At 28.2% G+C, this 26,991-nt stretch overlaps 1 protein-coding gene across 2 annotated transcripts in view; it reads left to right on the forward strand.

Annotated features, from left to right (window-relative positions):
• LOC100206227 (PAX-interacting protein 1) overlaps window positions 1-23,904 on the forward strand; it is a 68,847-nt gene extending 44,943 nt beyond the window's left edge. For both annotated transcript variants that reach the window (XM_065814993.1, XM_065814994.1), the window contains exons 13-23: window positions 3,616-3,641; window positions 12,737-12,777; window positions 12,848-12,926; window positions 14,885-14,953; window positions 15,227-15,326; window positions 15,485-15,585; window positions 15,665-15,745; window positions 20,189-20,248; window positions 20,467-20,545; window positions 23,120-23,180; window positions 23,645-23,904. In XM_065814993.1, coding sequence (XP_065671065.1) covers window positions 3,616-3,641; window positions 12,737-12,777; window positions 12,848-12,926; window positions 14,885-14,953; window positions 15,227-15,326; window positions 15,485-15,585; window positions 15,665-15,745; window positions 20,189-20,248; window positions 20,467-20,545; window positions 23,120-23,180; window positions 23,645-23,657 — 710 coding nt within the window. In that variant the 3' untranslated portion in view covers window positions 23,658-23,904. The remainder of the gene's footprint in view (window positions 1-3,615; window positions 3,642-12,736; window positions 12,778-12,847; window positions 12,927-14,884; window positions 14,954-15,226; window positions 15,327-15,484; window positions 15,586-15,664; window positions 15,746-20,188; window positions 20,249-20,466; window positions 20,546-23,119; window positions 23,181-23,644) is intronic.
• Window positions 23,905-26,991: the final 3,087 nt, after the last annotated feature.

Raw genomic sequence — 26,991 nt, forward strand, 5'->3', positions numbered from 1 at the left:
CTATAATGGAAAAAAAAATCAAAAACAGCTGTTTTCTGTTTTTACTATTTCTTTTAAAAAGTATTTAGGAAACCCTTATAAAAATTGATTCTCTTTGAGAAGTCCAAATTCCTTTTCTAAACTGTGTATACCTAATGTAGTTTAATGTCACATGTCATGTACACCAGGGATGTAGATTTTACTCTTTTTTTTTATACTTCATAGGAGTTTTTAAAAAAATGCTTACATTCATTAAAATTGATAATTGAAAAAATGACTTAATTCAAGTTAAATATAAGTTGTATACAGGGTCAACTTTATGGATGTTTGGATGTACGCCCCTTTTCCTTTCCCCAAAAAAGACTATTTTTAAGTTAAAGTTGGTTTTTTAATATATATAGTCAGAATTTGACACATTTCTTTTAGCAGGTTTTTAGTTTTCAGGACTTTTTTTTTTCCATTAAGAAAGTAGTCAGCTGTTTTTATAGATTTGCCCCCTCCTCCCTCCCTTCTCATTATATGCTACTATGGTTATGTGGAGTTGGGTTAGGGGAGACAGTTTCATTTTTGGAAGTAAAATGATAAAATGATATGTTTTGCTGAAAATTGTTACACTGATACATATATATGTTTAAAACTTTTAAACACATATTTATCATCAAATTATCAGTTTTTTTACATTTTTATTTTAAAAATAATCATCACAATTGTTGCATGTTTGTAACAACAAGACTAATTTATACCAACACAAATGAATTCCATCATTTTTAAAGCTAGAATAAATTAGCTTAAAAATATTTGTTCAAAAAATGGGTTCAAACAAAATTTTTGAGTCACTGCTGTTATAACATTTTTTGATAATAAAAACTCTTCAAAAGCATGTTTCTCAAAAAATGTAGCAGTTAAAAATTTCACAGAAAAAAAACTTGGTTTTCTTCGACACATAAAAATAGAAATTAAGGTAAAAAAGTATAATAAAAAAAAGTACAATAATACAATAGTTATTAATAAGTAGCATAGTAATATACACTAATTTATATATACATAAGATAATAATTTATATATGTAGAGTAACATATACATAGGATAATAATTTATATATATATAGAGTAACATACATAAGATAATAATTTATATATATGTAGAGTAACATATACATAGGATAGTAATTTATATATATGTAGAGTATTGTATACATAGGATAATAATTTATATATGTAGAGTAACATATACATAGGATAATAATTTATATATATGTAGAGTAATGTATACATAGGATAATAATTTATATATGTAAAGTAAAATATACATAGGATAATAATTTATATATATGTAGAGTAATGTATACATAGGATAGTAATTTATATATATGTAGAGTAACATATATGTAGGATAACAATTTATATATATGTAGAGTAACATATACATTAGTATGTAATCCTATGATAAGATTATAATTTATAAAAATTTTTTTTTATAATTTGCATATAAACGTTATTTTGTATGGTAATTATATTTGCATATAAATGTTATTTTGTAATGGAAAAAAAAAAGGCAACAATGTATTAAAATGAAGATTATTCATTGTAACAATTTAAATTATATTGTAACATTGTTTGCCAAAAACTTATGCATGAATTTGTATAGTTTTTTTGTGTAGAACTTATGCATGAATTTGTATAGTTTTTTTGTGTAGAACTTGTGCATGAATTTGTATAGTTTTTTTGTGTAGAACTTATGCATGAATTTGTATAGTTTTTTTGTGTAGAACTTATGCATGAATATAGTTTTTTTGTGTAGAACTTATGCATGAATTTGTATAGTTTTTTTGTGTAGAACTTATGCATGAATTTGTATAGTTTTTTTGTCTAGAACTTATGCATGAATTTGTATAGTTTTTTTGTCTAGAACTTATGCATGAATTTGTATAGTTTTTTTGTGTAGAACTTATGCATGAATTTGTATAGTTTTTTTGTCTAGAACTTATGCATGAATTTGTATAGTTTTTTTGTGTAGAACTTATGCATGAATTTGTATAGTTTTTTTGTCTAGAACTTATGCATGAATTTGTATAGTTTTTTTGTGTAGAACTTATGCATGAATTTGTATAGTTTTTTTGTGTAGAACTTATGCATGAATTTGTATAGTTTTTTTGTGTAGAACTTATGCATGAATTTGTATAGTTTTTTTGTGTAGAACTTATGCATGAATTTGTATAGTTTTTTTGTCTAGAACTTATGCATGAATTTGTATAGTTTTTTGGTGTAGAACTTATGCATGAATTTGTATAGTTTTTTTGTGTAGAACTTATGCATGAATTTGTATAGTTTTTTTGTGTAGAACTTATGCATGAATTTGTATAGTTTTTTTGTGTAGAACTTATGCATGAATATAGTTTTTTTGTGTAGAACTTATGCATGAATTTGTATAGTTTTTTTGTGTAGAACTTATGCATGAATTTGTATAGTTTTTTTGTCTAGAACTTATGCATGAATTTGTATAGTTTTTTTGTCTAGAACTTATGCATGAATTTGTATAGTTTTTTTGTGTAGAACTTATGCATGAATTTGTATAGTTTTTTTGTGTAGAACTTATGCATGAATTTGTATAGTTTTTTTGTGTAGAACTTATGCATGAATATAGTTTTTTTGTGTAGAACTTATGCATGAATTTGTATAGTTTTTTTGTGTAGAACTTATGCATGAATTTGTATAGTTTTTTTGTCTAGAACTTATGCATGAATTTGTATAGTTTTTTTGTGTAGAACTTATGCATGAATTTGTATAGTTTTTTTGTGTAGAACTTATGCATGAATTTGTATAGTTTTTTTGTGTAGAACTTATGCATGAATTTGTATAGTTTTTTTGTCTAGAACTTATGCATGAATTTGTATAGTTTTTTGGTGTAGAACTTATGCATGAATTTGTATAGTTTTTTTGTGTAGAACTTATGCATGAATTTGTATAGTTTTTTTGTGTAGAACTTATGCATGAATTTGTATAGTTTTTTTGTGTAGAACTTATGCATGAATATAGTTTTTTTGTGTAGAACTTATGCATGAATTTGTATAGTTTTTTTGTGTAGAACTTATGCATGAATTTGTATAGTTTTTTTGTCTAGAACTTATGCATGAATTTGTATAGTTTTTTTGTCTAGAACTTATGCATGAATTTGTATAGTTTTTTTGTGTAGAACTTATGCATGAATTTGTATAGTTTTTTTGTGTAGAACTTATGCATGAATTTGTATAGTTTTTTTGTGTAGAACTTATGCATGAATTTGTATAGTTTTTTTGTGTAGAACTTATGCATGAATTTGTATAGTTTTTTTGTGTAGAACTTATGCATGAATTTGTATAGTTTTTTTGTGTAGAACTTATGCATGAATTTGTATAGTTTTTTTGTGTAGAACTTATGCATGAATTTGTATAGTTTTTTTGTGTAGAACTTATGCATGAATTTGTATAGTTTTTTTGTGTAGAACTTATGCATGAATTTGTATAGTTTTTTTGTCTAGAACTTATGCATGAATTTGTATAGTTTTTTTGTCTAGAACTTATGCATGAATTTGTATATGCATGAACTTAGTTGATTTTATTGCATGAGTTAGTATAATTTTTTTTTTGTTTTTGTCTAGAAGCATGGAATAAAGACTATCAAGAGGTTAGTCAAAGTTTTTTTTAAAAAGAACATATCAAGAACACATTGTTTTAAATAACTTATCAAGAACACATTGTTTTAAATAACTTATCAAGAACACATTGTTTTAAATAACTTATCAAGAACACATTGTTTTAAATAACTTATCAAGAGTACATTGTTTTAAATAACTTTGCTCTAATTGGATTTTGGTGAATGATTCTCACAGTCAGTGAAAGTCGGTCAGGCTAAAATTGTTGATTAATGATATGTTTTAGTTTGATAATATCAGGTAAATAAATGTAAAAATAAATATAACAAAAGAGAAAACTCAAAATACCTTTTGTTTATTTGTTGTATACAAGGCTGAGGGGCCATTACAGTAAAGGAAGATATTTTTACTTTTTTTTTTTTATTAACTTCAAACCTCACTCAATCGTTTAATTCCAAACAAAGGAATAATAAAAGTGTAGCACTACCAGGGACTTGGCAGGGATTGAGTTTTTATTATCTTGTTATATCAGTAATAAGAAATAGATAGTCTGGCCACTTGTGGTATTTCTTTAGTCAACTCTTTGTTAGCAATTTTTTAGTGTCCAATCCGCCGCAGAATGCACAAAATTTATTTTCGTCGATTGTTTTCTATGAACTGCTTGTTTGAATTGCATCTTCTTCATCCAATTTTTTAAATGCTTGGTGCTAATTGTTTTATTTAAAGATGCAGTATTTCTAGGAGGCATAAGGGAGTTTCAATATTTAAAATTCCTGCATCTAACGAGAGTTTTAATACTTCTTGGAGGAAAAATCTAATAGCCATTATTCTTAAAGATCGTATTCAAGATATAAATTTGAAGGCTCAAATAGAAAGTAAGAGTCTGTTTATTTGTGAAAAGCACTATCTTCCAGAAATGATACTTCATAACAACAGAAAGTCACTAAAACCTGGATCATTACTGACTTTTTGTCTAAAAAAAAGTTTTATGTCATCAATGCCTATACAAAGGGAATCTGCATCTTCAATCGTTGCTAAAAAAGATGCTTCTATTATTTCGAATAGTATTATTACTTTTAAACCTAAATTGCATTAGCAAGTAAAAGATTTGTGACTGGACAGTGTGAGTCCTGTTGTGGCAGAATTTAAATTTTATGACACAATCCACTTAAGTCCTCGATATAAAATATATGTTGATGATACTCTAGCTTTTACCATTCGTGTATATATTCTATATATATATATTCTTGGCTCATTCCAGGTGATCATTTAATATATAGAAAATATAAAAGGTCAACGCAATATATTTCAGCTTCAAATCTTAGCTTCAAATCTCAGTTTCAAATCTTTCTATTGTTACTTCATTTAGCCTGTGTTCTGGAATAACTGATATATTTGCATTAAAGTCGAATCTGTATATTAAACATTGTATTTTAAAAAAGCTTGATTTATTTTCATATAGGAATGGGTTTCCTTTAAATCAGACAGAGTATTGTCGATCTCAGTCATGTATTATGCTGATTGAGTTAGTGTTATGCTGTTCTCAATGCAAAAGCATTGAAAAAAAAGAAATCATAAGTTTGAAAAAAATGTTGCCAATGCTTGTATCCTTGCTAAATTAAATGCATCAATTAAATTTACATCTCCAGATCGTCTGAAGCTTACATTACAGAGTGTTTATCTGGAAAATAAAGAATTAAAAAAGGATTTAAAAAGAATTAAAAAAGCTTTGATGAAGCAGGAGATTGAAAATTCATCACTAGCTATAAGTAAAAGTATTGAAAGTGATTTAGTTCAAATAATGGGAGGAGCTGATAAAATCAAGATTTCTCCATTTATGAGCCTGTTTTAGAAAGAGCAGCAAAAATATTTAAAAAGCTTAAAGCAAGGAATTCGCTATCATCCAGCAATAATATGTTACTGTTTGGGATTAGCTGCAAAATCACCAGCTGCTTATGAAGCAGTACAATTAAAATAATTCTAGTTTCTTAGTTTTACCAAGTTGTAGGCTATTTTGTGACTAAAAATTATGTGAAGCCAAAGTTAGGATTTAATAAAAATATAATCAAAGAACTAAGAGATAAAGTTGAACATTTTTTAGCTCAAGAAAAGTTTATTGTCCTAGTTCTTGATGAAATGAAAGTTCAAGAAAATCTTGTTTGGGCAAACATGGAGAATTAATTGGTTATGTTGATTTGGGCGATCCTATTGTTAATTTTGCAAAATTACAACAGGCAGACAAACTTGCTCCTCATGTATTAGTTTTCTTAATAAGAAGTATTGTAAATCCTTTCAAATACAGTTTTGCACACTTTGCTACTATAAATATTACATCAGTGCAATTATTTTCTCTATTTTGGAAAGCTGTTGGCATTTTAGAAATCTCAGTTGGTTTAAAAGTAGTAGCAGTTACTTGTGATGGAGCATCATTGAATAGAAAACTTTTAAAATGCATTTTAATCTGACTGAGAAAGAAGATAATAATGGTCATGTTGATGTGACTTACCGCACTGATAATTTATTTGCTGATGGTGGCGATAAAAGCTTTATATATTTTATTTGTGATGTCCCTCATTTAATTAAAACAGTAAGGAACATTCTGGAGCTGGTAAAAGCAATTGTTATATGTGGAATCAGGGTCAAAATGTTTTATGAGGCCGGGTGAATAGAAATGTGCAATTGCTTTTATTCAGTAATAGGTCAGCTTTACGTGAATAAAAACTTTAGCTATTTTGCTTAAGTTTTTATTCACGTAAAGCTGACCAATTACTTAGTAAAAGCAATTGCTCATTTTTATTCACCTGGCCTATGGTCTCATATAACTGATTTGTTTTATAAAGATTTAAAATGTCAATTGCATGCAAGTCCAAAGCTAACCGTTGAGCACATCAAAATAACTCCATTTTCAGCTATGAATGTTTGTTTAACTGCACAAGTTTAAAGTAATTCATGTAGTGCATTAGTAATTCATTAGTGCATAAAGTAATTCATGTACTGCATTAGAAATCTATGCATCATCTGGTACTGCTGGAACTGCACAATTTTGCAGATATTTTAATGATTTTTTTTATTGCTTAAATGTTCGTAATACAAATGATTATATATTTAAATGCAACTCATTTTTGAAACCATTTTTTGATGCTAATGATGTTCCATTTACATGGCTAAAAGAAAATATTTTAAATACCTTTCTGATTGGCTTTTTTCTATTGAATCAAGACCCAGAAATTTTTCAAAAAGTGATAGAAGTAATATGTTTATTACTTGGCAAACCCATGATGGTATAAAGATAACAGTTAATTCTGTTATTGAACTTGTCAAATTTTTAATTAATAACAATGTAAGTTATGTTTTAACTGAAAGATTTTGTCAGGATCCTTTAGAAAATTACTTCGAATAACAACAGTCAATTGGTAGAAGAAAAGAGAATCCTTCCTTGTTTGATTTTGGATTCAATTATAATACTATTCAAAATCAACATATTTTTCACCCAATTGCAGGTAATTGTCTGAATCTTAATGAATCAAACAAATTGTCAATGGAGGAGAGTATGACACATATACCACACAGAAAATGGACTTACTCTAAAAAATCTGTTGATAAAAAAAGTTGACTTTTCAAGTGATTTAGTAAAAAAACTCTCTTATATCTCCTTGTATTGCTGAAAAACAAATAAATGAATTTGCATAAAAACAGCTATTTTCATAGCCACAAATCAAAACAAATTTTTCATAGGTACCGCTAGATATAAAAATAATGTATTTTTCCCAAAAACTGTCATTAGGAATCCATAATTTTAAAAAACATTTGATTACCTAATGTATTAGACTACTAGTTCCTCGAATTTGGTTTAGAGACCTCTAAAATTTGAAAAAAGCTCCCTAAATTTGCTGTCCTTCCTCTTATTGGGTGCATGGGGAGCCTTTATATGTGTAGTAGTTAGATCACTTGCATTAGAAGCAATAGTTCAGTGGTTTAATGTCTGCTTTTAGCATAATAACATTACTGTAAAGTAAGAAATCTTAACAAAAACCTTTATTTGACATCTATTCACTTAGGTGTATGGTGTCATAATTTAATCTTGACTCAATTAGGCTCAGAGCAGTCCTATATATACATAATTTCAAATAGCTAATACAAGAGAGGACTAGATTTTTTTTTCATATATAAAATACTTTTTAACATAAATTCTAAATTTTTTGAAATTTTGTTTTCTGGTTTTGATATTTTTAGCCATAATTTCATTTAAAGTTTTAATTTTCATGAGTTTGAGTATGGTAACACACATATATATATATATATATATATATATATATATATATATATATATATATATATATATATATATATATATATATATATATATATATATATATATGTATGTATGTATGTATGTACATATCATCAGGAAGAGTTCCTGATGGTCCAGCAATGGTGAAACTTAAAGCAATAAAGTGGTTATATATTCAGTACATTTTATTGCAAACTCTGCAATAAAATGTACTGAATATATAACCACTTAGATACAAGATAATTTCTTTATCTCTATCTAAAAGTTCAACTGACAATAAATCATTTAAATTTACAAAAGAATTATTGTAAAATGAGTTTGTAAGAAATGCTAAAACATGATTGCATAGTTTATAGTCAAGAAGTCTAGTTGTTTTTTTAGTCAGACTGTTAATGAAAATTCCTCTATCACAATTAATACCTTTGAAAAATTGAGGATAAAACTTTTCTGCATTGTCATTATCTTTAAAACTAGCTATTGTTGCCTCTAATAGAGATAGGGTTTGTTGTGAGTTTTCTAATAGCATTGCATGATTAATTCTTAACTCATTTCTATACAAATCAGGATAGCATTCGTCGTCCATCAACGAAGTAATGCTTTTATCGAGCAGACTTTTAAATTCGCTGAGAAGAATATGTGGTTTTGTAATGTTAAATCCAAAGGATTTTGTAATGTTAAATCCAAAAGAATACTTTGATTTTTGAATTTGTATGTCTTGTATGTCCTCTTTGAGATATGCACTTCTTAGAGCAAATTGTGCAAGAAAGTGTGCTTTCAACAGGTTCACTAGGCAACTCCAACACCACGGCGTCTAAATCTTTATTAAAGTTTTCATCTGCAAAAAGAAAATCATTCTCCAAAGAAAAAAATGTTTCAATATCAAATTCACCATTGAACTCTTTGTCCGTTTCCATACTTTGTGCACTCTGTTCCTGGCCGTTCGACAGTTTTCGAGTGTTTTTAATGAATATTAGAAAAACCACATAATACGGCCCGAGTGACCAGGCTATCTATTTCTTATGACTATGGTTATATTAGTATTAGTATTAGTTTCTGCTGTGACTGGTATTGCTACCAGTGAGTGTGATTTTATACACACTTTGACAGCTGAGTCTCGTGATGGTTTGACTCCCATCGATCAAGTCTTGCTTTAAATGAATTTATTGAAGTAGCTTTGACAACAGTTTCTGGCAGTGCATTCCAGTAATTTGCAGCTCGATTAAGTAAAATGTTTTCTCTGTATTTATGTTTCGAAAAGTCTTTTGAATATTGTAGGATATGGTCACGAGTACAATTTGATTTAAAGGAATGATTAATAAAAATTACTTACCAATACTGAGCCTTGAGGAACTCCATGAACTCCACTGTACACCTCGGCCCAAGTTGAAACATAATCTCCCATAACGACTCTCTGCCTTCTATTAGACAGGAAAGCTTGAAACCAATTAAGTGCCAGGCCATTAATACCATATCCTTTAAGTTTCGAGATAAGCCTTTGATGTGGAACAGTATCAAATGCTTTTGCAAAATCAAGTAAAACTACATCAACAGGAATTCCTTGATCAACGTTTCTTGTAATATAATCTAGAGTTTCAAGTAAATTGGTGGTGCATGACCTGTTTTTAACAAACCCGTGCTGTTCATTAGCTATAATATTATTTTCGTGAAGATATTTTTCTAACTTGTTTTTTATTATTCTTTGAAGTATTTTAAAACTAATACAAGGAAGTGATATAGGTCTATAATTCCCAGAATCAGTTTTGTCACCTTTTTTATATAGTGCAGTTATATTTGCTGAACTAAATTGATTTGGTAGTTGACTTTTTTCTATTGACTCCATAAAAATTAGTGTGAGAGGAAGAGCAAAAGCAGTAGCACAGTTTTTTAAGATATATGGATGTAATTTGTCAACTCCATATGCTTTGTTTTGATCAAGATTTTTAAGCCTTTCAAGAACATCATCATAATGAATATCTTCAGGAATTAAGTTAAAGGTGGTATCATTTATTCTTGTTTTAAAAAATGGAATGCAATTTTTACTTTCTTTTACAAAAATGTTTTGGAAGTTTATATTCAGTAGATCAGCGATTTTTTTAGGATCGTGAGTTATTTCACCACTTGGTTGCCTCAGAGCTTTTATAGAGTCTTTTACATATTGTTGAGAATTCATATATCTATATAATAATTTTGGGTTCTTTTTAGCTTTATCAACAATCATTAACTCATACTTTCGTCTTGCTATGGAAATTTCAATTGAAACTCTTTTTGACAATTGTTTATAATTACTACAAAGATTTGAGTTTTTCCATTTACTTGAACAATTTATGTATCTTAAATTCTGCTTTTTTCTAATGAGTGAGATTAGGTCTTTGTTTAGCCACATTTTCCTAGATGATGAATTTACAAACGAGGTATTTATAGGTACATATAAGTTACATGCTTCTTCAGTATAATAAATTAACTCATTATACATTTCTTGAACACTTTTGGTATGAAAACACTGAAGCCAATCAACATTTGTAAGGAAATCTCCAATACTATTATAATCAGCTTTTCTATATACAAATTTATTTTTCTCTGTATTTACATTCTTTGTTTTACTTTTAAAAATAAAATCAAAACATAGTATCAAATGACCTCTGGTTATGTTTCCTAAAACAAATTTTCTATCGATGGCACTTATATTTGCTGACTGAGTGGTGAATATTAAATCTAAAATGTTTACGGTAGATTTATTTGTTGTTTGATATGTTGGTAAATTTACATGCTGATATAAGTAATTATCATTTATTATTCGATAGAAATCATGCTCAATGCCTGATGGTCTTTTAATAGAGTTTATAAATCCATTGGACCAACTTATCTCAGAAAAATTAAAATCTCCAACTATAATTAGATCTTTAAAATCTTTTAGGTCAACATATTCTCTTGCAGTTTTAAATACATTTTCAATATCCGTCATTACCATGAAATCACAAGGTCTATAAATGCATCCAAAGAGATATTTATCATGGCCAAACTGGACAACAGCCCAGACATGCTCCGTTTGACTCAATGTAAATGCATTGTCATTAAGTTCATATGAAATTATTTTGGAATCAATATAAATACATACACCTCCACCTCGACGACCATCACATCTGTCTTTTTTATATAAACAATAACCATCCAAATTGCAGAGAGAAGTAGGTTTGAATCATGTTTCAGTAATGCTAATAATTGTAGGATTGTAAGTTGCAACTACTAGTTTAAACTCATCAAATTTGTTGTCAAGAGATGTGGCATTTAGGTACATGCAATTTATTTTTTCAATATTACTCATAGATAACAGACGATTAGCCTTACTGCCTAAATTCGATTGGTTTCTTTTTAAATTTTTGGATCTGATTTCCACGGATACCATACCAAAAGGGGTCCGTCTCCTTAAGGGCATTATTAAGTTTATTTCGTTCTGTTCTGAGTATGAAATCCTGTTGACGTTCAGCATCTGTTAAATCTGGAGATATGTAGATATTTTTAAAACTTGGAAGCAATTTTAATTTTTTGGATGAAATTAGTATTTTGTTTCGTAGATTGGAATCAGCCAAGTTAACCAACAACGGACCTGGCTTGTCGGAAATTTTACTTCTTAATCGTCTCACATTTTCAAAATTTATGTCTTGAACTCCAATTTCTGTAAATATTTCCAACACTTTCGCTTTAATTTCAACTACTTTATCGTCTAAAGAAACTTTATCAGATTCTGACACTCCATAAATAATAATATTTTTAGCTCTCTTTTTACGTTCATTTAATTCATTTATAGTAGAATTTGCTATTATAAGTTGATCGTTTGGTTTCTTAACTTGTTTCCCTGATTTTTGAACTTGAATCCAATCATTTGTACTTGATTGTTTGACTAAAGAACTAGTTTGCGCAATGTCAAGTTTCAATTGATTTATTAATTCTACATTAACTACTTTTTCTGACTCTAAAAGTTGCAAGCGCTCATATTTTTGTTTTTCGTTCTTCTCTACATTATTTATTCTATCAGAAAGTGATAACAGAAACTGTGAAATTTTGCCACACCACTCATGCAATATTTTCGAGGTTGCTGAATGGTTTCCTTGTCCAAAGGCTGGCCAATTTTCTTCTACCAAGAATTGACAGTCCATTATTTGATGTAGGAGGGCTACCACTCTTTACAGTGGATTACCTCCTGGTCGAGAATTATTTGTATATCTTATTACACAGGGACTTATTACACAGGGACTAAAAAGTTTCAGTATGTGTTTTTTTCCGTTATTTTGCCACACCACTCATGCAATATTTTCGAGGTTGCTGAATGGTTTCCTTGTCCAAAGGCCGGCCAATTTTCTTCTGCCAAGAATTGACAGTCCATTATTTGATGTAGGAGGGCTACCACTCTTTACAGTGGATTACCTCCTGGTCGAGAATTATTTGTATATCTTATTACACAGGGACTTATTACACAGGGACTAAAAAGTTTCAGTATGTGTTTTTTTCCATATTAAAAGTATAAAAATGACAACTATTTTAAGTTTAAGAAGATTATTAACATTTTTACTTTTATTGATTTATTATTAATTTTATTAATTATTAGTTCTTGATTTAAGCTCTAATGATTTAAAAATGGTGCCTGATTACTTATTTTTTGATTATGCATAGCTCAGCAAATTTAAAAAAAAAGAAAACTAAACATTTTTTCAATGAAAATATATACATATAAATACATTCAATAAAAATAATAATGAGATATATGTATAATTTTCTTTAAGACATGTTTTCATAGCTTTATTAAAGTTTTATCTATGATTCTTTTTCTTTTTTTATTAGGAAAAAACACAGAGTTTAAACCAGCCTGAAGAAAAAATAAGGTATGAAAAGATGTTGGTGGATGCATGAAATAGTTTATAAATTTTTTAAACTATACATAAGTTTATTTAGAAAGTTGGAAACATCATCTGGAGTCAAGCGGGTTTTATTTACAGGTTTAACTGGAAATATAGTTTATCGACTTCGCCAGGTAATTTATGATTGTATACTATTTGTATTTTTTTTTATTTTATTGTTAGTTCATGTAATTCAAAATTTTGAATTTTCGTATTTACTTTGTAGAGTATTCCTTTAAATATAAAAAATGAAGTATCATTCTTCTAATAATCCTGATATTTCTAGAGAATGAATACAGAAAGTTATTGTTTTCACAAATAACATGAGAACAACAGGTTCTATCAATATTCCCATTAACATTCTCATTAACAAAAATTTTATTTTTCAAGAACTTTTTTTTATGGCTTTGAGTTGATAAACATAGGGAGTTATATAGCTTACTGCTTAGGGTGCCAATTACTGTCTGTTTATTGCTTAGGGTGCCAATTACTTTTTAAGTCAAGCTTTCTCTAATAGTTTAAATCATGAACCAAAAAATTTTTTAAAAGTATATTATAAAAATAAAAAAATAAAAATTGAATTAATCGAATCTTGTTTTGTTTCTGATCTTCATGACAATCATCTTCATGACAATCATAATGACAAACTCATAAGTGGTTTTATCTCCTGATGCTATGACTATATACTCCATGTTTAATAGAAAGTTATTGCTTACATCACCTAATGTTTACATATTTTATGTTTAATAGAAAGTTATTGCATATATTATTGCTTAGAACAGGGTGCCTATCTTTAATGTTATCTTGTCTCTGCGATCTCTTCTCTGCTAAATAAATGTAAGTTGAGCATACAGGCCCATTGGCAACAATTTGATTTTTTTCAGTGTCAGAAATGGATTCTCTAACCCTAAAAACAAATGATTATTGATGCATTATAAGACTATATGTAGATATTTACTATTTTTGCCATCTTTTAGTATGTTCTGACCCACAGGTTCAATTTCAAAAATCAAGAACTTTTGACATTTTTAACTTGCTTAATGTAACTAATTTGAAAAATGGTTGTGTTAGGAAGATTGAACTTTCTATAATCTTTAGGTATTAACAAATGTTACTGCATCGCAATTGATAAAAGTTGTTTATCCTAAAATGCTAAAAATTGCTTATCCTAGAAAGCTAAAAATTGTTTATCCTAGAAAACTAAAAATTGCTTATATGAGAAAGCTTAAATTGATTTAGAAAAAAAAAAATTCAAGATATCATTGCAATGGAGATTCAGAAAATTATAGCAAAAATAAAATTAAAACATTGACTAAGTTCTGGTTCTGATGATTCATATACTTGGACATTATCTAAGATTCAAAGTAATAGTTTGACAATAAAGCTTGTGGCAACACCAATTTGAGTACACAAACAACCCTAGATCCAACAATATAAGACTCTAGGTAGTACATTACATATGTAGATAGAAAGCTTTGATTAAACAACTCTCTTTGGATTCCATCATTTTTTGATACAATACTTAAATAAATAATTATTGAATATATAACGGTGAAGTATGTAAAAAAAAGATAAGAAACTGTTTCAAATATTCTAAAAGTTCTAAGTTAAAGACTTAAAGATAATAAAAATTAAATAGAAAATTAAAAATAATAAAATTTTGTCTTGAGATCTGTGACAAAAAAACAATTATAGTCGTTTATCAAATAAAGAAACATCAGAATACTTGCATAAAAATTTAAAATAGCATTTAGTGTTTAACCGTGTTTTGAATTTACTAGATTTTAAAAATACATAACATATATGTTGTGTATGTTTTATATTTAGTTTGAAGCAAAACATACATAAAAAAAAAATTAACTACATTTTAAGTAAAGCTTTGATATGATAAGTCGAGTAAAGCCTTTATATGATAAATCAAGTTGTTTTTATATGATAAATCAAGTAAAGCCATTATATGATGAGTCAAGTAAAGTCTTGATGTGAATAATCAAGTAAAGCTTTAATATGACTAGTTAAGAATGGCGAGAATGTATGCGTGTGTGTATGCATATAACTTTAAATACTAACATTGAAAATTTTATACACTTAGAATGTACAAAAAATGAATGGTGAACTGGCTCATGGTGTCAATGACTGTACACACCTTGTTGCGCCAAAGGTTTTTAATTTATAAATTTTTTCCTAAGTTTTATTGTTTTATTTCAATCTTTGTTTTTTGTTTGCTTTAAATTCTTAAACTTTTTTTTGTGAAAAAAATATTCACAACTAAAGACATTAAATTAGTTGTTTTCAAATCCTTCTGCTTGCCTATGCACACCACAAACAATGAAACATTGTAATAGAAGTTTACTCATTTTTTGGAATTTTCAACATAACTAATATTGTTTGATAAGTTAAAAAAACAATAATTTGTGTTAAAATGAATCTTTAGATCACACGGACAGTGAAATTTCTTTCGGCAGTCTCTATTTGCAAATTTCTTGTTGCCCCTGCATGGGTAGATGATTCTTTTGAAGCACAAAAATTTTTAGGTTTGAATCTTTTCATTGTATTTTTATTTATTAAAGTTTATCGCAAATTATTTATTTATAATTATTTTTGTAAATTTGTAAATGGTGTTAAAACAAATATGAAATTTTCAATTAATTTCACACATGATAAAAAAAAACCAAAAACAAAACTTCCTTAGATGAAGCTCCTTATACACTAATTGATCCAGAGTCTGAAGAGCTTTTTGGGTTTAAATTAAAACGATCTTTGCAACGGGCTCAAACAAGACAAGTTTGTAAAGTATGTTTTATCTCCGTATTTGTCTTTCTTTTCTTTTTTTCTAGTTTTTATAAAACTAAATGCTGCATTTATTAATTAGGGTCTACATTTTCATGTTACACCTTCTATTTTGCCAGCTCCAAATGCAATGAGAGAAATTATTGAATGTGCTGGAGGAAAGGTATGTTAGCTAAACATTTGATTTTTATTGTGTATAATTTCTATTGTTTTATTAGTATTTATGTTTGAAGTAGTGTTCTATTTAGTGAAGCTTTAGTTGCTTGTTAAATTGTGTATATCTGCCTCACTGGAAGCAAATAAAAATGAAAGTTTCAGAAATAAAAAATTGATAAAAAATCAGTTTTCCATTTTTCAAATATAGAAATAGTAAAATAAATAAATAGAATGTTTCATGTTAAATTGTGTATATCGACTCACTGGAAGCAATCATGCACTAGTGGTGTAGTGGTATAGCACTCGCTTCATAAGCGAGAGGTTCCGAGTTCAATCTCCACCACATCCCTGGTAGTACGGCGCTTAACTTGTTTCTCCACGCAGCGTTCTTTATTTGTCAAGGAGAGAGGGTTATAACCACAATTAAGTAGCCTCCTCATCTGTAGTGGCCTTCTGGGCCTTGGGGAGGTGAGTTAACAAAAAAAAAAAAAATCTGAGAAACCAAAATGAAAATTTCAGAAATGAAAAATTGATTAAAAATCAATTTTCCATTTTTCAAAAATAGAAATAGTAAAATAAATAAAATGTCAAATTTATTTTGATAGTAGAAAGCAATGTTTATATAAGGTATTTTAAAGAAATATAATAATAAATTAAACTAAAAAAATTGGGAAAGTGCTGATATAATATTGAAGAACAAAAGAGCTGGCTAATTTATTGAAATATTGTTTTTCAAACAATGTTTCTTGTTTATTTAAGTTAAAATGAAATCTTAAAACATAAATGTTACTTTCAAACTGTCAAAGTTACTTTCCGATTGTCAAAGTTACTTTCCGATTGTCAAAACCCAAGAAAAGATTACTTTGATCTTATTAGATAAAGTTTGTTTATTAGAGTTAAGTTAGCAGATATACAAGGTGGTGCAGAGGAAACGCATGTTTTTCAATATTGAATTACTGGAACACAATGGGTTGAAAATAATAAAAACAAGTATTAAATAATAGATTTTTTCATGCAGTTTTTGAAATTACATACCATATTTAGGTTCGGAAAATAATTTCTTTAAGATGACGTCCTTCTTGCTGGATACAAATTTGGATCCTCTTCTGAAAATTACAGACAGCTCACTCCAACATTTCATTCGGCATGGCTTCAATTTCCTGACGAATGGAATTCTTAAGGTAATCGAGTGTGCGAGGCTTGTTCATGTACACTTTTGATTTCAAATATCCCCACAAAAAGAAGTCATATATTGACAGGTTGGGTTAGCGAGGCAGCCAGTGAACATCACCAAATCTCGAAATCACATGTCTTTGGAACATTTGTTGAACCACTTCCATTGATGCTCTCGCCATGTGAGCTGTGGCACCATCCTGCTGAAACCAAATCTCTCTCATGTTCATTTGATGCCTTTCAAGTTCTGGATGAAGGAAGTTGTTTAACATTTCAACGTAGCGAGCTGATGTAACAGTAACTGCAATTCCTTCCTCTTCAAAAAAATAGGGTCCAACAATCCCCAACTTTGAAATGCAGCACCACACTGTTACCTTTAAAGTGTGCAGGCGTCTTTGGTGTAATTCTTGTTGGTTCTCAGATGCCCAATACCGACAGTTTTGAACATTGACGTCCAATTGATTGTCAAACTCTAAAATATTGGCTGAAAAGGCGTTGCACTGTGACTACAGCATCATTGTTTCTAAAAAAACTGCTTGACAGTGAACACACGATGTTCTATGTTCCATAGCGACTGAAACGGCATTGTTTGGGCTGTCTGCCAACATTCGTTCAAGGTCAATACCCCCTCCCATTGCTAGGTACTAGCGGTTCGAAAAATATGTGTTTACTCTGCACCACTCTGTATTTTAAAAGTGGACTTAATCTCTATTTAAATCAGATGAGATGAATAGATAGACAGAAAGGGTAATTCTCAAATAAAACTTTAACATTTATTATTCACTTTGACTTAAGAAGCTCAAGGATTGGTAGAATAAATTGAATAAATATTTGACTAATAAACACTTGTGTCTTGGATTTCCAGATTTAAATGAAGAAATATAAATTTTAAAAATTATTTTTCATTTTTATATGGTTACTTCAGTTATCTGTAACAGAATTAATAATATTAATAAAATTCATATGATGCATATGTCCTCTACCCCCCCCCCCCTTCCCAACCCTATCATAGAGGTTATTTTTCAACTTTAAACAAATCCTGCTTCTTTTCTAAACTTGTGAATTCTTATTGAATGGCTCTATTTCAATGGCTCTTATTCAATGGCTCTCTGTACTTAGAACCACTTATCCTGCATCTGTCTGACTGAAACTTCTCAATTGGTCACCTGTATGCAATTGTTTGAAAGAAAATCACAGTTTTTATTCAAATATGAATTACTGGTTTCTCCTTAAAAAGACTTTGATATATTGATATAATGTGATATACATACATTTGATAAACAGCTGTGATAAACAGCTATAATCGATTTTATTGAAAACTTTTATTGACAAAAAAATGTTTTTTGACAATAAATTTTTCAATAAAATCGATTAACAGGTGATCGGAAGTTATCGGACAAATCCTAATTTCATTATTTGAGCATAATAATTAGTTTTTGTGGTTTTATGCGCAGGCATAAACGTTCTATAAAATATAAACTTTATTATTTGAAACACAATTATTTAAAATGAGGTTAAATGCAGCTGAACGAGAATCTTTTCGAAAGCGACTAAAAATGTTTTTTGTAAATAAACCTAATATAAAAAAAAAAAAAATCATAAATCATTTTGAATAGGAAGGATTTGCTCGAAGTACAATATATGATAACCTAAAAAGACTTAAAACTGTTCAATCGTTTTCTGATAGAAAGCACCCTGGTCGTCTGACATCCTGGACTAGAGAAAAGAAAGCCGAATTAATGAGACTTGTCAACAATTGAAAGCGGGTCAGTCAGAGAAAAATAGGTATTAAATTCGGTGTAAATCAATCGACAATTGGACGTCAGTTTAAAAAAATGAATATTAAATATAGAAAACGTGAAAAGACTCCAAAATACACTATAGAACAACAAATAAAGGCAAAGAAAAGAAGCAGGAAACTAGTTAACCAACTCTATAACACAAAATCGCTTCTAGTCATCGATGACGAAAAATACTTTTGTTTTGCAGGGGACAATATGCCTGGAAATTCTGGATACTACACAAACAACAAAAAGACATGTCCAGAAAGTGTTCGTTTTATAGGAAAAGAGAAATTTCCAAAAAAAATATTAATGTGGATAGCCATATCGGACCGTGGTATGTCCGAGCCATTGTTTCGCACTTCCAAGGCTGTAGCGATCAATTCATCAATCTATATTAATGAATGTTTAGAAAAACGACTTCTTCCATTTATTCACAAGTATCACGGAGACTTTAATTATTTATTTTGGCCAGATTTAGCAAGTTCTCATTATTCTAAAGATTCTCTAAATTGGATGGACCAATATGTCTATTACGTTGATTAAGAATCCAATCCCCCAAATGTGCCTCAAGCATGACCAATTGAAAATTTTTGGGGACATTTGGCACAGAAGGTTTACGAGGGAGATTGGCAAGCTTCAACAGAGCAAGTTTGATTGATCGCATTAAACTAAAACTACAAGAAATTGATTTAAACTTTTTACAGTCGCATATGAAAGGCCTCAGAGCAAAATTGAGATCAATTGCAGATGGTGGTGTTTTTTCATATAAAAATAATATATTTTTATTAAAAGATAAATGCTTTATTTAAAAAAAATTTAATAGTAGTTTGTTTTTTTATTTATAAATAAGTTATTGACGTTTTCATTTTGTCCGATTAACTTCCACATCACCCGTTATAGCAATTTACAATTTTATTTCCAAATATGCAATTTTATTTCCAAATTCCGAATATGCAATTTTATTTCCAAATATTATATATAAGCATATTGGCATTGTTCTAAAATATTTTCTGTGTAACAAGGTTATTTTGTAACAAACAAAATTATGGTACTTCTTTTTCTTTTAAACTTATCAGATATTATGTTTATTTAATGATTATTGGTTTTGTCAGTTAAAATATATTGATGTTTAATATTTATTATAATCATTTTACCAGTCATTTTTATTATTTAGGTTTAGTTAGATACACAGAAATTTTATTCTAAGTTCAAAATATTGTGTATATATATGTTTTATACATTCTGCATAATTGCATAATTCTGCAGTAATAGCATTTGTAGTTCTACTTTTTAATTAGTTAAAACACATAAAGACACTGAAAAATACAATTTCCTTGATGTTGTTATTAAACAAGTCAGAATGTTTGTAAGCAATGGCTTTAAGTTTCGTAAACATTGCTTACCAACATCTTGGATCAATTATTACACATTTTTTTACTGTGCATACTTGTATTATTATTTTATTTTTTTACTGTTATTTATATTTTCTGTAGATGTCAGAAATTAACACTTTAAAAGATATTCACACCATTTTTGTTGCAAATTGTCTTCAGGTTTCTTTTTTTTAGTTTTTATTTATTTTTTCAAACTTTTATAATTTTATTTGCTTTGCTTAACTTATAGGGCCATACACGTAATAGTTACTTTGCTTAACCTGTAGGACCATAAACATAATAGTTACCTGGTTTAAATTATAGGACCATACACATAATATTTACTTTGCTTAACTTATAAGACCGTACACCTAATAGTTACTTTGCTTAAATTATAGGATCGTACACATAATAGTTACTTAGTATCATGTATGGATGATAAGGAATTTTGGAGTGAGCTATCAAATAATGGTTACGGTAAAAATTATTCATTATTTTTCTTTATTATCACTCCATTAAGCTTAATGAAGTAAAGAATTTCTGGAAATAATCAAATAAATTACAAAATATGATTTTTTTTTTTTTTAGATAAATATTTTGTTTTATTATTTGTTTTACTTTAATGTATTTGAATAGTAATAGATTTTCTTCACATAAAAAAAGCTGTAGTTTTGGATTAAGCACTCCTTAACAAAGAACATGATCTTCAAAAAGTCCTGTAGGTTTTATAGAGCTTTTAGAATGAAAAAAAAATTCATATAGCTAAAAGTATTTTTTCACGTATTTCTTTTAGTTTAATGTTTCAAAATCAAGGTATAACATATGTCAGTAAATGTAGATATTCCTCCTTAATATTTTCTTTCATCATTTTATTCTTGTTGTTTATACTAATGGCAAGTACCTAATGGCTGTTGGAAAATAAATTTTTCCAGTTATATTCAAGTTATATATATATATATATTTAGTGTTTTTTTTTTAATTTTATTTATTTGCTATTTATAGCTTTTAATTTTATTTATTTACAATGATACAGTTCAGTATTATAATACTTACATTTTGCTCATAAACCTTCATGATGTAACAACCTTCATGATGTGTTTTATTGCAGAAACGACTAACTGTACACAGCTGAAGCTTTTTTTTTGTTTTCTGCATTTATAGTAGAGATTAAATATGGGGTCCTCCCACTATGTACACTGTGAACTGGGTCATTTCTGACACTATTTTAACCATCTTTTAAGATACTTCATTATTAGCTTTATTTACTATATCATTAATTTTATCCAGTAATTCTGCTGAAAGTTTTTTTCAGTTTAGAGGATCACAATCAGGTCTCAAAATTTTCACAAATTTTTTATATTTTCCACAGCTTTAAATGGCATTTTGCATGGAAAAAAAAACTTGGCAACTTGAAAGTCAAAAACATCTTTTTGATCTTGATGTGTAGTTTTCTAAGCTTGATCTTGATGTGTTTTCTCTTTTGCTTTTTGTAGATGTAGAGCAAGAGTAACTACTCCCAGGAGGAATAACTGGGTTAATAGGATTAAATATTAAGTTTGTAGATGTTTGAGATGATTCTTGGAATCCTTTGGATATAAATAACACTTTAATTTCTTTCCAGTTCAGCATTAATGATTTTAGAATTTTCTTTTTAAGTTTATTTAAATTAAGTCTAGTTTTCTTTATTTTTTGGCTTTATATAATTTTATTACAATAATTGCACTTTAGTAAAGAAACATTTTTTGAAAACTTATCTCATTTTATTCATCTGCTTTCTTCCTGATTCAGGAGACAATTTTTTTACTTATTGTAACCTAGTATTACATTTCTCTAATTAAAGTTGATTATGCTAGGTAGTATAAAACTTTACTTTTCAAATTTATTTTTTCATAGAAAAATAAGTAAAAAGTGTCAAATTAATTAATGATTAAAAATATGTTAATTAAACTGGTGCCTTTGACCTAGTCCTAAAAAAAATATTGTTGTTACTACTAACAGTAAACAACCTGTAATACGGGTCATTAGTAAAAATAAAATATTCTTAGTTCATTTACCATGTAATGTGAACTAACTTATAATTACTAATAACAAATTAAGCTAATATATTAAATGAAATATATAATACAGTAAAACTTATAATCCATTTAGTTGATCTATTTTTTATCATAATCTTGGCTTTTAGTTAACGACATAAAAATACTTTATAAAATCTGTAATGAAGTTACTTTTTAACTATTTATATAAAGTCATGATGAATTATTCCAAAACTGTTATGGTCTATAAATGTTAAAAAGTCATGATGAATTACTCCAAAAATGTTAAGAAACTACTGAAGACTAGAAGTAGAAGACTACTGTGGCAAAAATAAAAAAAAATAAAAAATCAAGGTAATAAGGATAGAGGAACTATAAATTTTGAAATTGAACTTCCCATACCTTTTTATGACATAGTATTTTTAATTTAATTAAATCAGTTAAGTAAATTCGCAAGAAATTTGGTTTCAAGTTAATAACCTGAACTTAAAACCAATTTTGTAAATTTTCTTTATTAAAAAATATTATGTGCTGTAAGCAGTTATAAGACTCCCAACTTGAATTTAAGTGATATAAAAGTTTAAGTATTTATTTTTGTTTGCAACATTTTATTGCTTTACAAACTTTAAATAACTTATTGGTCATTATAATTTTTTTTTGTTCAAAATATCTTCAGTTTAATGCATTTAATTCAAACTATTTATATTTGAAGTGTGTCAGTTTGTACATCATAATTGAAATAGTAAAAATATTATCATAGTATGTATAGTACATTGATAAATGTTTGGAAATACGATCCTTTTTTTAAAGAAATCCATAAAACTCCCACACACAAAAAAAGCACAAGGGTTGGATTATTTAAATTCTAATCCAGACATTTTTCTCGTTTTAAAATCTTATAAAGACTATAGGATTTTTTGATTCGGGCTAGAGCTATTTTTTCTTATTAACTTATATATAAGCTATATATAAGTTAATAAGAAAACTTATATAATGTTGAACTTTTTTTTTCTTATAGATGTTTACAATGTCGAACTCATACTTTCGGGTGTTATGAAGCAAGAATTAGAATGGAATCTATATCCTTTTCATCGCTACTAAAATAGATTTTTTAAATTTATTTTACATATCTGACAAAAAATCTTAATATTTACATATTCAACAAGAGATCTAAATAAATTTAATTACATATCTGACAATCTAAATTAAGCAACTTAATATATTTCAATTAAGATAGTGGTAGTAGTTTGATATGGCTTAAACTTTAATCAAATTTTTTTTGTCAAAATCTTATTATTAACTTTTACGTTCAACAATTGTGGGATTAACAACAGTCTTGGGGTTAATATCAGTGGGGGCACAATTTTGAGTAGGGGCCTAATATATGTTGTAGATTCTTTAAAAAATATTTAAATATATATATATTTTTTCAAATCTGGTCTAAAAATAGTCAGGTATGCTTCATGGTCATTGATTATTATCATTTTACATGATTGTTGTTTAATATATTTTTATGTTGCAAGGTTTCCTTAACATTTATTACCCATCACTTATAAACCTCGAGAATCGTTTGCATTTAAGTGCGGTTTATAGACCTCGAAAATCGTTTGCATTTTAGTGTGGTTTTACGTGACTAATTAAAAAGTGATGATTTTTTCAAAATGTGCAAAATGATATCAATCAAAAAATAATATCAGGAAGTTATTGTAATGAAAAAGAAAAGAATATTATTATGTTTTAATGTAATAATATATAATCGATAAAATTAATAAAGATTATTTTAAAATTTCAAAATATACACATTATTAGTTGTGTTTTTTTGTTACCAGCGCTGACCGAAAGATAACTTTAAATTTAATAATATAAATATTGTCACATATTTTAAGAGAAAATGTAAAAATAAACTTTTTACATTTAAAAGTTTTTTTTTTAATGTGTGTGTGTGTGTGTTTATATATATATATATATATATATATATATATATATATATATATATATATATATATATATATATATATATATAATATATATATATATATATATATATATATATGTTAATGAAGTATTTATGGTTTCTAAATCATGATCTAGAAAAAAATGATCAAAATTTTACACTTGACTTGTCTCCAGAAAGCTTTTTTTTGTCAGATAATGTCAATGAATTATTAGCGACTAGCGCTCCAGATATAAGCCCTGTGAAATGGTATATTAGATAACTTTAAAAAAATTATTTTTGTAAAAGTAGCGCCAGGACAAGTAGAAAAATTTTTGGAGAGTATAAAAGACTCAACGCAACCATTATCAGCTATTCCTGATAATTTGATTCAGCTCTATAAAGCTTATCAAAATACTCAAACGTAACATGTCCAAGGGTTGTAAGTTCGAATCCCACTCGAAGCACGTAAATGTTGTCGATTAGCACAACATTTCGTTTAAATGTCAATTAGCACAACCAAAGTTATTGAAAAGCACGCAAACGTTGATTAGGTTGGAGATGGGGAACCGACTCATTAAATGCTAATCCCTAATTAAATTTTCTTAGAGTTTCCTTTGAAAATATAAATAAAAAATATATCTTTCAATCAAATCTTTCAAATATAAAGTATTTGATACTTAACAGTGTTTTTAATAAAATAAAAAATGGTTCACTTTTTCAGAGGATAGTATTTTTTTTAGAGGATAATAAAACTAAAGTATCTAAAAACTTTTGAATTCCGATCTGTAAAATGTATGAAAATTAAATGTCATTTGAAAATACGGACCGAAATCAATGTTTTTCTGGAAATTTTTCTTCTATGAAAAAGTTTTCTTCTATGAACTCTTTTAAAATTGGATTCAGGATCAATGCCTAATTGAAGAGCATCCTTTATTGCACTAAAATATCTATGGTCAGGTTGTCAGCATTAATACAGTAAAAAATGAATAGGATTATCTAAAAAAATGCAGTTGAAATGCCATTTTCTAGATAATTCTAAAGCTTAAGTTCTGGTATTTTTGTCTAAATATCAGTCAGTTTACTTTCTACAACGATATGTATAACTGATACTAATAAAACCCGTACAGATTTTATTGATTCGGCTTGAACTGTTTATCTTATTTTAGATACGTTACAGAGTTGTAAAGGTTTTATAATCAACGATAAACTTTTTTGTAAATGGAATATATCATTTTGTATTAGAAAGAATTATTATTTTAAAATAAATCTAACTGTAATACTGGCATCGCAGCGTTGTTCAATGAATGTATTTATCCAATGGGCCTGGCATGGTATAAATGGAGTTAAGCGAAAATAAGATAATTTTTGTTGCCTATGATTTACTTTGCCAGACATACAACTATATGTTTTATATAAATACGAATAAATCGTATATATATGTTTTCTTTTAATATCCTCAGGGCTGTACCGAGCCAATTTCGCGCTTCGGCCAAGAAAAGAAATTTGCGCCCCCCCCCCCCCCTCTTTCCCCAAAAAAAGAAGAAGAAAATTAAACGAAAAAAATGATTTATTGATCACAAAATTTATCACATCAAGTAATAAGTAAAATTTGTCATTAAGGTTGCACAAACTTTAGTTTAATGTCACTTTTCTGGTTTTTCTTGAGGTAAATTTACGAATGACATCATCAAATCAATGTTGTTTGCCACTTCATTTTCGATTGAAATTATAGCCAAACTAGACAAACGTTCTTGGCCCATTGTTGACCTCATATAGTTTTTTATGAGCTTAAGTTTACTGAAACTTCTCTCACACGTAGCAAGTGTAACTGGTATGGTGAGGAAGATGCGAATAGCAATTGCCGTGTTGGGATAAGCATCGGTTAAAAAATATTTATGAATGAGCTGCAAAATGTCGATCGGGCTAGATTTTTCAAAGTTGTCCATCATTGCGGCAGCTTGATATTTAAAGCTTGCCATTTCTGACTAGAAATCAGAAGAATCTAAATCTGCCTTGTAATTTTAAAATAAATTTGCAGCTTTTTTCTTGAGTTCATCCACTGAACTTTTAAAAAGTGAATGCCCACTGAGGAAGTCAAAATCAGAGGATACAGCAGACATAGCCTTAAACCACTCAATTTGTGTAATAATGCTGTCAAACAAAGTCATCTTCAGCTTCATAAAGTGCCATCCGCTTCACATTGAGCTTCCTCTCGATTGGAAGCCACCATCAATTCCGTTCTGGTTAGCTTTTTCTGTGGCATCTTTGATAATATTGTCCACCCTAACATCTTGAAGATTCTGAATGGAAGCCTTCAATCCTTTCATTTTTTTTGAAACAAAGTTAATTAAAATGGTTTTTGACTGAAGCAGTTTATTTTCCCTGTCAATTTGAGAAAGAATTTGACGCCAGAAATCCAACAAACACAAAAAACTGAAATCAATTTGAATGAGAAGATCTTTTGCACTACTAACAGTGACAGAATTTGTCATGGGATTGTGGATAATGGATTCCAAAATTTGAAGAACGTCTTTGATTTGTCTGTGCAATAGTGTGATTGCTTCTTTTTTGGCAGACCATTTTGTGTCACTGTTTCCCTTTAATGATATGGTCAACGTTTTCATCATTTTTTCCCATCTTGACGTGGAACTTGAAAAAAAGTTAAAGATGGCTTAAACTTTTCCATAAAACGTAATCATGAGTGGGGAAACCTTAGCAGCATGAACACCAACAAGATTTAAAGTGTGAGCTGCGCATGGAACAAATCTTGCTGACTCATTAAGAGAATGGATGTGAGCTTTGACGCCATTGTATTTTCCAGACATATTGGCTCCATTGTCATAGCCTTAGTCCTGGCAATTGAAAATGTTTAGACCATCCTTCTCCAATTTTTCAGTTATCTCTGTTCCAAGACCTTTTCCGGTTTTTTGGTGAGATTCAATGAAGTCCACAAA

The sequence above is a fragment of the Hydra vulgaris genome, chromosome 13 (assembly GCF_038396675.1).
Source record: "Hydra vulgaris chromosome 13, alternate assembly HydraT2T_AEP".
NCBI classification, from domain to species: domain Eukaryota; kingdom Metazoa; phylum Cnidaria; class Hydrozoa; order Anthoathecata; family Hydridae; genus Hydra; species Hydra vulgaris.